The 12,189-nt window shown below is 59.4% G+C and overlaps 1 protein-coding gene across 2 annotated transcripts; it reads left to right on the top strand.

Annotated features, from left to right (window-relative positions):
- Positions 1 to 942: 942 nt before the first annotated feature.
- STRIP1 (striatin interacting protein 1) lies at positions 943 to 11,240 on the top strand. 2 transcript variants are annotated; one of them, XM_075776106.1, is made up of 21 exons: positions 943 to 1,063; positions 2,776 to 2,845; positions 3,127 to 3,201; positions 3,707 to 3,841; positions 4,230 to 4,350; positions 4,721 to 4,789; positions 5,219 to 5,325; positions 5,764 to 5,891; positions 6,111 to 6,293; positions 6,380 to 6,597; positions 6,885 to 6,950; positions 7,153 to 7,216; positions 7,608 to 7,679; positions 7,917 to 7,991; positions 8,159 to 8,256; positions 8,539 to 8,665; positions 8,756 to 8,856; positions 9,079 to 9,145; positions 9,425 to 9,529; positions 9,826 to 10,030; positions 10,356 to 11,240. In XM_075776106.1, exons 1-21 carry the CDS (start codon positions 1,013 to 1,015, stop codon positions 10,601 to 10,603), a joined length of 2,385 nt encoding a protein of 794 aa, XP_075632221.1. In that variant the 5' UTR covers positions 943 to 1,012; the 3' UTR covers positions 10,604 to 11,240. The 2 variants fall into 2 exon arrangements, with proteins under 2 accessions (XP_075632221.1, XP_075632220.1); XM_075776105.1 differs by lacking the exon at positions 943 to 1,063 and adding an exon at positions 1,072 to 1,239.
- The last annotated feature ends 949 nt before the right edge of the window (positions 11,241 to 12,189 follow it).

Genomic DNA, 12,189 nt, shown 5'->3' with positions numbered 1-12,189 from the left:
AAACATGTCATGAGGGATGCTCGTGGCTTTGATCCCCCTCTTTTCCCCTCCTGCTCCTCCTCCTTCAACTACCCCTCTCTCTTGCCCTGCCCGGTCTCCTCCTGGACTGTTGCTGCGTCACTCTCTCTCTCCATGGATTTTGGGGATCACCTGCCTCACAGGGACCCCTCCACCATCTCTCAACCTTCCTGGGGGACTCGTGCCTGGCTCAGCGAGCCAGGATGGATGGCTGCGGGGAGGGAGCGCAACCGTCTCCCCTTCCCCCTGGGGCCGCCCATGCCCAGACCCCCTCTGTGCTTTTGGGGGTCACGGTCTCCCCCTTTCCCATCCCTGTTGGGGTTGAACCTCGGTGTAAGGGCTCCATCTCTGTATAAGCCATGTCGTGGGGGGAAGAGCCCGGGGATGGCAGCGTGGGGCCAGGAGGGAGAGGTTTATTTTGTATATGAATGATTTTTAATGAATGCAATATTAATCCTTGCAGATGAGCAATAAATCATTAAAGTCTAATTAAACTATTAGGAAAAACGAAGTGCTCTTGCTTGTGGGCGGTTTATTTGGAGGAGCGAGTGAGTGCGATGCCTTGGGCTGGGCTGCGGGCACCTTCACTTGGGGTTTAAACCCCGTCGGGTCCCTCTTTGGGGTCTGGCTCCCCTCTGTCCCCATCAGGCCTCATCTCCTTGGGGGCCCCCCGAGTCAGTTCTTCTAGAGCCCTCACGTCGGGGTCTCGCCCGCCCCCCCCCCCCCCCTTCCTGTCACTCCCAACGTGGCGGCCCCCAGCGGCCGGGCCCCGCCTCCTCTGGTCACGGAAGGGCCGCTCCCAACATGGCTGAGACTCGCGCCGTGCCACACCTAAGATGGCCGCGCGGGGGGCGGAGCTCGTCGCCCGGCCGGGTGCCGCGCCGGTCGTGGCCGCCGGGGGCGGGCGGTGCCGGGCGGTGACGCGGCCGCCGCGGCGGGCGGAGCAACATCGCAGCCTCCCGAGCGATCGGAACCCTCCCGTGCCACTCCCAACATGGCGGCGGCGCTGCCCCGGCTCTCCCTGCCGCTCCCGCGAGAGGGGGGGGTGAGTCCTCGCGAGAGCTTGGCGCGGTGAGGGCGGCCGACATGGAGCCGGGCGGCGGCGGCGGCAGCAGCGTTGGGGGCCCGGGGCCGCTCCCGGGCAACAACAAGGCCCGCGGCGGGGCAGCGCCCCCCGGCAAGGCCCGCGACCTGGGCCGCCCGCCGCGCAAGGACTCCGAGGTCAGCGCCGCTGCCGCAGGGCCCGGCTCCGCGGTGGGGGGGGAGACGGCCTTCCCGGGCGGGGCGGGCCTTCCCGGGCTGGGCCGCGTCGTCCTCCCCGCCGCGGGCCTGGGGCCTGCCCGTGAGGTGCCGGGCCTGCGGGTTCCGCCGGTGCTGACCCGCGCGGGGCTTCCTGCCCTGCTTGGGCTCCGCCTGGCCCCGGGACGGTGCTGGACCAGCCGCTTCCCTCCCCCCCCCCCCCCCCCCCCCCCCCCCCCGCGGAGCCGGTGCTTCGGTACCGATTCGTTGGAGTGGGTTCTGCCGCCCCAAAGCCTTGGCCTGGCGGCACCAGCTCTGTGGAGCCGAGAGGCCCCTCTCTGCCCGGCCCGTTTGGTACTGGCTCTGCCCAGGGTCCCCCTGGGTCGGTACTGGGTCGGGTCGGTGCCGGTTTCCCGTTCATTCATCTCCTCCTGGAGCCTGGGTCGGTTTGACCTGGCTGGGCCCTGGCACCGGCCACCCTCCTTCCCGGGCTGCGCTGGTCTCTCACCACCCTGGCCTGGTGCTTCGCGCCAGCTTTGCTGGTCAGTACCGGCCCGGTGCAGCAAGGGCTGGGTTGTCAGGTCACCGTGCATCGGGGTCGGTTCCCACCGTGGTCCTCGGTCCAGGGATGGCTCTGGCAAGAGGTGACCGACCCCTCCGAGGAGACACTGAGGCCCCGATGGGGACTCCTGAGCTGTGCGGAATCAGGAGGGTTGTGTGGGACTGGTTTCAATCCTGGGATGGTTCCAGAGCCATCTGCTTCCAGGAGTGTCCTCACCGGGGTGGGGAAGCTCCCCAGAATGATAGGAGAGGGCCGTGAGGAGGTCTGTGGGAGGCTTGGGTGCTGGGGAACGGCTCCCAGCCCTGCAGAGTGATGCTGACCCACCCCCCCTTCAAGGAACTGGTGGGTTGGATCTGCCCCTCGCTCAGCAGTGGGTGCCCTGAAATTCGGGAGGGTTTTGCTGAGGGTCCACGTTGATGACTTCCTTAAAGGGAACAGATGTTTTGTTCTCTAAGGCTTCTGGATATTTTTCCAGCCTCACCAAAGCTGCTTGGAATTGTTTCATCCTTGCTATTAGCATCTGCTGGCATCCCTCCTGTCAGCACTGGGGGAGGATAACCCAGATTTTCCCGCATCTATGCAAAATGAGTGAGCTCTGAGAGCTCTCTGTTCCCATGTAACCTACCCCCCTCCCTGAGATCAAACACACCCCATCTCCTGCTTTATTTTTTTGCTTTTTGGGGCTCCTGGAGTGTTTTAGAGGTGGTGCAGTGGCAGGGACTGCCCGACAGCAAAGCGCAGCATGGCTCAATGCAGCGGAGCTGGGATGGAGGTGCAGGAGGTGGGTAGGAGTTGCCTTGGTAACGTTTATGCTGCTGCGGGTACATTTTTGGTCTCTTAAACAGAAGATACAGTCCTGGATCCACGGGAGGATGAGGTTAATTGTGAATGTCTTGGGAAATTTTGGTTTTCCTGAAAAATGCTGTAATTTAACTGGATTCTTCGTCTGCTTTCAGGGTTATTCAGAGTCCCCAGACCTGGAGTTTGAATATGCAGATACTGACAAATGGGCAGCAGAGCTCTCTGGTAAGGGACTTGTCCTGATGGATCAATTAATCAGCCACAATTTTCTTTCCTGGTAGTGTTCAGAGGAGCTTTTCCAACTCTGGTATTACTCTGTTGTTGTCTTTAAACACCTCATTCATGTTAAAAGAGAAGTGGCATTGTGTAATTAATTTTTTAAGCCTTATGTTGGCTGTATTTTTTGCGTTTCCCTCATCTTGGATAAAACTGCAGTTAACGTGGCCGGATTTCTCTGGTGGCTCGGTACAAGTTTTCGGAGATTTTCCTCTGTGTTCTTTCGGCAGAGCTGTACAGCTACACGGAAGGGCCAGAGTTCCTGCTCAACCGCAAGTGCTTTGAGGAAGACTTCAGGATCCACGGTAAGACCCTTCCCTTGGACCTCTTGCCCCTCTGGGGAGGGACGGAGATCTCCCAAAGGAGACGCAGGGATTGATGCTGCGTCAGAAAGTCGAGCCGTGCACCGATAATCTTCACGTGGTTTGTGCTGGAGATCTCGTTAGCGTGCATGGGCTGGCCCTGGAGCACAGCTCGTTGCCTCCAGTGTGTTCAGTGGTTGCTGAGGTTGATGTCGAAGGTTGTTCATCAGCACCAGGATGGCTGTGCTGGAACATACCAGCAGCAGCAAGAGCATCCAGCTCATTTGCCATCAGGTGCCAGTGCTGGTTCAGATGGATGTGATTCGTCTAGTCGTCTGATGGAAGGCAGGAGATGGTCCCTCCGGGCCGATGATGCATGCCTGGGTGTTTTTCCTGGGACCACAGTGTTCCGTGGGGCAGCTCTGTTTTCTGTCACGCTGAATCCTTTTGAGCTTTTCCTGGGATGTTTGTGCCCCATGCCCTCAGCCTACCTGCTTTGGCTTTTCAGTGCGGGACAAGAAATGGACCGAGCTGGACAAAAACCAGCACCGTACCCACGCCATGCGCCTTCTTGATGGGCTGGAGGTCACCGCACGGGAGAAGAGGCTGAAGGTTGCCCGAGCTATCCTTTACGTTGCCCAAGGTGATGCCAGGCTTCTGTCCCTTTAGTTTCCCCATTGTTAAATCCAGGTAATGGATTGGAGGCTATCAGTTCACAATATTTAAAATCATTTTCTTTCTTTTCCATTTTTGATTTCACCTGGGATGTCTAGAATGACACTAATTCTCATGGGAGCAAGATGGTTTCTAGGAGTTTGGTCCAAAATTTGGCCAACTTTCCCTGTGCTATCCCAGCTCTGCCTGACCTGGGCTGCATTACCCACAGGAGGGCAGTTCTGTCCTCTGCATCTGACATTTTTGCTTTGAAACTAAGGCTGTGTTTTTCATTCCCCCGCTGCAAAGTGCTCTGGCGGTGTGGGAGGGCCCCGAGTTTCCTGCAGAGATGGGATCCAGCGAGGGTATCGTTGCAGGCACCTTTGGGGAATGTGGTTCCGAGGCTGAGGTGCAGGCTTGGATGAGGTATAACATCTTCCTCTTGCTGGAAGTGGGAACGTTCAACGCTTTGGTGGAGCTGCTGAACATGGAGATTGAGTGAGTACTGGACGAAGACTCTTCAGAAAAGGCTCTGGAGCAACTTGGCAGGAATTTTTCCAGTTTGTGGCAGTCCCATTCCTGGTCTGTCTATCCCTAATCTGATTCGTGCAGCCACTGGAATGACTCTCATTGTTCTGGGTAGATATATAATGTAGGATTATACCTGATTTATACAGAAATTCACTATGAGCTGTGCTGCCTGGCAGCAAATAGTGATGGGTCTGTTCCTCCTCTGTCCTCGATTGCACTGTGAACAGGGGACTCATTGCAGCAATATCTAATTCCGGGGTTTGGCTCTGGTGTGTGTTGCTCGTGGCAGAGTTAAAACGTCTCCAAAGGCCCCTCTGAGGCTGTTTTCCCTCCACAGTAACAGCGCAGCATGCAGCAGCGCCGTGAGAAAGCCGGCCATCTCCCTGGCTGACAGCACGGACCTGAGGTACAGAGCAGGGCTTGGGAGAAGGGGGTGCTCTGGGGATGAGGAGGGGGACCCTGTGTTTGCTGGGTTCTTTGGCAAGCTGAGACAGGCCAGCAGACATCTGAGGGTGTCCCAGAGCTGTCCCAGCTTCTGCCCTGGCTACGTGAGCATCGTCAGGTACGCTCAGGTCTGCTCAGCTGGTAAATGTCCCCTGTGCTCAGCCTGCACAGCAGGCCTGTGGCTGGTGCGGGACGTGAAAGGAGGAAAGTATTGGAAAGCAATTTTTTTCCCCCCTGCTTTGACTTGCAGAGACTTTGGGGTTTTTTCCCCAGTGCCTGAGCACTGATCCCATGGTGTGAGTGGGTGTGTGGAAGCTGGCTGTGGCCTGGTGGTGGCTCCGTAACTCATCCCAAACTCTGGCGATTTGCCTGACCTGCTTATTTTTTGCAGGGTGCTGCTCAACATCATGTATCTGATCGTGGAGACTGTTCGTCAGGAAGCTGAGGGGGACAAACCCGAGTGGAAGAGCACGAGACAGACCTTCCGAGCAGAGCTGGGTGAGGACCAGGTGCTTGGGGGCTGATGGGATGGGGGTTTCTAGGGCTGAAGAGTGAGAGAGTGAGATGGGTTTTGGCTGTAGGCTTCAGTTAATAGGGACTAGCAGTGCTGGGTTGGTTTCTACTAGGCTGAACCTTGCTGGTGGGGCAAAGGGGGATGAGCAGATGAAGCCAGCCAACCTTTTGTGCTGTCTGGGTTCTCTCCCTGGGGAAAAAAGATTGCATATTGGGGCTGTCATTTCCTCGCAACACAGAGGTGAGAAATTGTGGAGGGTACAGGGCCTTGGAAAGGAAGAGAGGACCTGTCTGGGGGTGAGATGAGGCTCTCGGAGATGAGGGGTGCCAGACTGCAGAGGCTGTGGGAGGGCGAAGGCTGGTGGTCCTTGGGGTGAGGACAGCGACAAGGAATGCCTGGCTATCGCTGCCATGTGGTTCCAGGAGCCCCCCTGTACAACAACGAGCCCTTCTCCGTCATGCTGTTTGGGATGGTGACCAAATTCTGCAGCGGCCATGCTCCTCACTTCCCCATGAAGAAGGTGCTGCTCTTGCTGTGGAAGACTGTGCTGGTAAGGAGAGGCCGTGGGGTGTGCTGGCACGTCTTGTGGTTTTTGTTCGGCAGAGGAAGGAAGTTCTGCCCTCGGAGCTGGCTGTAATCGCTCCATCCTCTTTTTCTGGCATTCAGTCGCGTAGTTTGCACCCTACTGAACCCACCTCTGGGTTTCACCCCATAGGGGAGCGTTGGATAGTGTGTCTGGGGTCTGCATGTGGTGTGGTCTCCCTTGCAGTGCACCCTGGGGGGCTTTGAGGAGCTCCAGAGCATGAAGGCAGAGAAGCGGGAGATTCTGGGCCTCCCGCCGCTCCCAGAGGACAGCATTAAAGTGATCCGCAACATGCGAGCTGCCTCCCCGCCCGCGTCTGCCTCCGATCTGATCGAGCAGCAGCAGAAGCGAGGCCGGCGGGAGCACAAGGTGAGGGGACAGCTGGGGTCTGGGCGCTGACCTTGGGGCAGCTAGTCCCCAGGGTATTCACCTGCCTGCTCTTCTTCTCTCTCCAGGCCCTGATTAAGCAGGATAACCTCGATGCCTTCAACGAGCGGGACCCTTACAAAGCTGATGACTCCCGTGAGGAAGAGGAGGAAAACGATGATGATAACAGCCTGGAGGGAGAGACCTTCCCCCTCGAAAGGGATGAAGTGATGCCTCCACCCACTCAGCATCCCCCCAGCGACCGCATCACCTGCCCCAAGGGGCTCCCCTGGGCCCCCAAGGTCCGGTGAGTTGATGGGGCTGACTTTGGGCCAGGCTGTGGGGAGAGCTGGTGCGGGTTAAGGAAAACAGGGGCTGTTAAATACTGAGAACTTCAGCAGGGATGTGGGGAAGGTGTTGGGGATGGGCGGTCAATCTGATGGTCACTTTGGTGGTTGTTTTTTTTGGTGGGGTGCGCTCCGCACCATCTCCTTTATCTGACTGTGAGGCTTTTCCTGACACCCTGTGCCTGGGGCTATGGTGTACCCAGGCAGACAGGAAGATGTGACACTTTCCCTTGTCCGTTTGCTGCAGAGAAAAGGACATTGAGATGTTTCTGGAGTCCAGCCGCAGCAAATTCATCGGCTACACGCTGGGCAGGTGGGTTCTCACAGAGCCAGTCTGGGGGGCTACTGATTTGACGGGGATTGCGGCAGAGGCTTCTGCCATTGCCCTCCGCTTGGCCGTAGAGAATGCTGTAGAGCTCACTGGCTCCTTCTCGGGGTGGTGGTCTCTGACCTGCCTGGGGGTGGCTTAGGTTTGCTCCTGCCTGCACCCAGCCTGGCTCTTCCCTTCTCTCTAGTGACACCAACACCGTGGTGGGCTTGCCCAGGCCCATCCACGAGAGCATCCGAACCCTGAAGCTGGTGAGTACATTGACAAATTCCTCCAGCCCCTCCCATTGTGTGGGTGCCCCTTCCCCATGCCCCTGCACCGACCAAAGCTCGGGACCAGTGGTGTTTTGCTGACCCCTCTTCCCACTTGCTCAGTCTTGTGGCAAGAGAGGTCTCAAGTTTTTATCCTGTCCCTCACCTCCCAGGCTGGCTGAGCCCCTTTCCTTACTGGCTTCATCCCTTTCTTAATGGGGTTGTCCCAGAGGTGAGGCCAGCAGCCGCCACCGTGCCCATCAGCATGGGTCACCACTGGGACAGGAGTAACAGAGGCCCCTGGAGGGACTTAAAAAGTTGATGGGACCAGGCTGGGGCTGGTGGCATCAATAGGGGGGTCGATGTGAACCCCTGCTCTCTTCCTCTGCAGCACAAGTACACATCGATCGCAGAGGTGCAAGTGCACATGGAGGACGAGTACCTGCGCTCTCCGCTCTCTGGGGTGAGTGTGGGGATGAGGATGGGATGAAGCTCATGGGCTGGGGGCACTCAGTTCTGCCGGGCCTTTTGGCAGGGCTGGGGGGGTTGTTCTGCTGGGAAGGGAGGAGCGATTTCTCTGGGGCAGAGGGTGGGGTGTGTGTGGAGGCTTCGGGCGGGAGCCAGGGGTATCCTGCCCTTGGGGTCGGGGAGCCTGGGATCAGCTCCTGGCGTGAGGATTTCTGCTCTCTCCTGGCACCAGGGGGAAGAAGAAGTGGAGCAAGTCCCTGCGGAGATCCTGTACCAGGGCCTCCTACCAAGCCTGCCGCAGTACATGGTGAGCTGGGCAGCACTGGGGGTCCCCTGCACCGTCCCTTTCCAGCAATGCCCCCCAGGTTTTCTTCCCACATACGCCTCCCTGTTACTCCCTCCTGCAGTGGGGAGTGGGGCCTGTGGCTGGTCCTCCCTTTCCCATCCCCTTTTCCATCTCTCCCTTCTCCCCAGATCGCTCTGCTGAAGATCCTCCTCGCTGCAGCCCCCACTTCCAAAGCCAAGACGGACTCCATCAACATTCTGGCGGACGTCTTGCCGGAGGAGATGCCGTGAGTGACTGTGGAGGGCGAGTGGAGCGGGGCGGTGGTGGGAAGGGAAGAAGAGGGGGACAGGAGGGTGCCAGACAGGGTAGTGTAATTTGGGCTGGAGCTGTGCTTGAGGCCTCCTGGGTGATCTGACCGCCTTCTGCTTGGTGGTGTGCCAGGAATTGTGCGTTGCTGCAGGAGCTGGCTGCTGAGAGCCCAGGGGACCGCAGGGCTGTCCGCCGACACCTCCGGGGCTGGCAGGGTACGGACAGTGCCCCAGCCCAAGGATCCCTCTGTGTCCCCCAGGACCACAGTGCTCCAGAGCATGAAGCTGGGAGTGGATGTCAATCGGCACAAGGAAATCATCGTTAAAGCCATTTCTGCAGTGCTGCTCCTCCTGCTCAAGCACTTCAAGCTGAATCACATCTACCAGGTGAGGCGGGCCAGGGTCTGGGCACCCCGCACAGGGCTGTCGGGTGGGCAGGACCCAGGGCAGGTCCCGTTCACCCGCCTTTCTCCCCAGTTTGAGTACATGGCCCAGCATCTGGTCTTTGCCAACTGCATCCCGCTCATCCTGAAGTTCTTCAACCAGAACATCATGTCCTACATCACTGCCAAGAACAGGTAGTGGAGAGGAGTGCCTGCCCGCATCCCTGCTGGGTGTGGGGGGAGGGTCCCTGCTTGCTTTGCCCCTCTGTGATCCCTCCCCAGCCATGGCTCTGGCACAGGCAGACCTTGGGAAGTGCGTGCTGCAGCTGATCGGTGGGTGGGAGGCGTGGGGCTGCATCAGGCCCAGGCCAGGTAGGATCTTTGGGACCAGCACGGTACCCCCTCTCCTTCCTGCAGCATTTCCGTCCTGGACTACCCATACTGCGTGGTGCATGAGCTGCCGGAGCTGACGGCAGAGAGCCTGGTGAGTCACTCCCTTCTCTGCCAGGTCCTGGCACCCTGGGGTGCTTCCTAGCGGAAATTGTGGGTGTGGGGAGGCAGCAGGGCTCCAGCACCCAGCCCTGGCACCCTCAGCACTCCTGCACTTGGCCCCTGGTGCTGCTGGGGCTCCGGGGAGGGTGTGGGGCTGGCAGACTCCTGCCTGCATGCTGTGCTGTGTACCCCTTTGGGCAAGGGTCCGGAACAGCCTCTCCTCGCCCCTGCTCCAATCTCTTGCCTCACCCCTGCCTCGGTGTTCCTGCAGGAAGCTGGAGACAACAACCAGTTTTGCTGGAGAAACCTCTTCTCCTGCATAAACCTCCTGCGCATCCTGAACAAGCTGACCAAGTGGAAGCACTCCCGCACCATGGTGAGGGCCGGGAACATGCTGGAGCTCAGCCCAGCCCAACTGGGGTGTCGCAGGGTGCCTGGACTGGGAGAGAGGGCTGTGGATACCTTGGGGTGCCGCACCCCAGCCCTCATTGGGGAGCAGGACGCAAGGGAGGGTGGGTTGAAGGGAAGAGAAAGAGTGTGCATGCTGCAGGGAAGGCTTTGTGTGTGCTGGAGGAGAGGGGGTTGGCATGTGTGTGACAGGAGGTGCCCACGGACCCATCCCAGAGGTGTCACCCCTCTGTCCCCGGCTGCCGGCGGGGCTGTTCCCTGCAGATGCTGGTGGTGTTCAAGTCAGCACCCATCCTGAAGCGGGCGCTGAAGGTGAAGCAGGCCATGATGCAGCTCTACGTGCTGAAGCTGCTCAAGGTACAGACCAAGTACCTGGGCCGGCAGTGGAGGAAGAGCAACATGAAGACCATGTCAGCCATCTACCAGAAAGTGCGGCACCGTCTCAATGACGACTGGGCTTATGGCAACGGTATGTCCTTCACAGCGGCTGCAGAGCGTCCTGTTACCTGCTGTCCTTCCCGCTCTGTGCAGTGACATGTCTGTGCCCAGAGTTGTCCCTGTGCTGCTTAGGGCTTGTGTAGCCCTGAGGTTGGGGTGCGGGGAGGGATTTGGGGTAGTGGCATCATGGGGAAGAGGGAAAAGGCTGTCAGTGGCTGGTGTTGGAGCTGGTGGTCGTTGCCTGCTCCGCGCCCTGCGTGTTGCTCTTTGTAAAGCTGCAAAGCCCTTTCCCAAGGGATTTGGGCGGGCTGAAGGGCCCCTGGCTCCCCTCTGACCCCCTTGTTCCCTCTGCCCAGACCTGGACGCCCGTCCCTGGGACTTCCAGGCGGAGGAGTGTGCCCTGCGTGCCAGCATCGAGCGCTTCAACTCGCGTCGTTACGACCGGGCGCACAGCAACCCCGATTTTCTGCCTGTGGACAACTGCCTGCAGAGCGTGCTGGGCCAGCGTGTGGATCTGCCCGAGGATTTCCAGGTCAACTACGACCTGTGGCTGGAGCGGGAGGTCTTCTCCCGACCCATCTCCTGGGAGGAGCTGCTACAGTGACAGATGACGGGAAGGCAGGATGGGGGTGCTTTGGGGAGATCTCGAGGCTGGCCTGCTGCCAAGGGGCAGGGGGAATGAGGATTTTGGGAGGTCTATGAATGCCTGGAATCCCCTGTGGTGGGCTTAGGAAGAGGTGGGGGCTGCGGTGTCCTCGCCCAGATGCCATCCTGCCGCTGTGCCTCCTTCTAGGCTGTGCCAGGCTCAACCTCGAGCTGAGGGTGAGGGTTTGATGGAGACCACGGTGCCCTTGGGAGTCTCCTGTTGGGTGGGGGGGACCTGTGCACGCCCCTGGTTGATGCTTTCAGAGGCAGCGCTGCCATCCTCCTTCTGCCACCTGACAAGCTGGGGCTGAGAAGGGGGAGCAGCCGGCAGAGTGGGGCAAAGCGGGGCGTTGGGTGCTGCTGTGGCAGGAAAACAGCCTGTCCCCCTGCCCGTAGCCTGCCTGGGGATGTGGTGGCGGGGTCGGGGATGCTGGGAGGGCGATGGCGACGAGGTTTAGGGGCTGTCCTCTCACCGATGGGCTGGGGAGGGCTGGAGGCTGCAGTCTTCCCTCGCCCCGCTGGGTGGGGTGGATGAGCTGTACATATATATATATATATATACACACACACACACATATATTTCCTGGTATCTCTGAGCCGAGCGTGTTTGGGCTCTGTCTGTGTCCCTGTCCCTCCCGCCCCTGGGTGGATCCAGCGATGAGGCTGAGCTGGTGCCTGGGGTTCGTTGTCGCGTGTCCTTGACCCCACTCCTCAAGTCCCCTTGGGGGTAGGTTATCTGTCACCGAAAGATTTAATATTTATTTCTCTTTCAACCAGATGGCGACCTCAAGGGGCTGTGGGCAGGAGCTGGCAGGTTCAGGCAGGCATTTGCCTGTCCCCTTCCCTGAACCCTCCTGAGTTCTGCCCTGGCATTTCTGACACCGGCATTGTGGTGTCACTGGGATTTCTTGTTCCCAGGGGCATCCAATCCACCATCCCCAAAGCCTGCCCTTGGCAGAGCTCACCCTTCCACCTTGCTGTGCCTCAGTTTCCCTGGCAGAGAGGCAGCAGCAGCCCCGGCCAGCTCAGGTGGGTAGAATCCAGACAGATTCACCTGGTTTGAGGGGGCAGAGGCTGGGCAGGGGCAGAGGAGGCTGTTTGCTGCCTGTAGGCAGCGGGAGGCTGGGGCAGCCCTGGTTTACTCCCTGTTGCATCGGTGCTGAGCACTGGGATGGGTGGGGACACAGACCCGGAGCCCAGCGATCCCCTCCAAGGTACTGCACAGATCCGGGGGATGGGTCCCGAGCAGGATGTGGCCAGGGGGTGCATTGCAATGGGTGGCACATGTATTTGCAAAGTGGGTGCTGAGCCCCCCTGCAGGGTGCTTTCCTTGCACCTAAGGTGCCCCTAGCACCCACCCCACCACCCAAAACCCAGTCCTGGTGCAGGAGCCGGCCCGGGGAGCCTGGCAGGATGCTCGCAGATGAGGTGTGAGCCGAGCTCTCCATCACACCCCGCTCCCCTCCGCCTGCTCCAAAATGTTCCCCAGCTGTGCTGGGCGATCACAGACCACGGCTTTTATAGTGCTGCCAGAGCCATAAATAA

This window comes from Balearica regulorum, chromosome 25 (assembly GCF_011004875.1).
Source record: "Balearica regulorum gibbericeps isolate bBalReg1 chromosome 25, bBalReg1.pri, whole genome shotgun sequence".
NCBI lineage: Eukaryota > Metazoa > Chordata > Aves > Gruiformes > Gruidae > Balearica > Balearica regulorum.
Note: the sequence above shows the minus strand (reverse complement) of the source record. Positions and strands in the feature narration are given on the sequence as shown.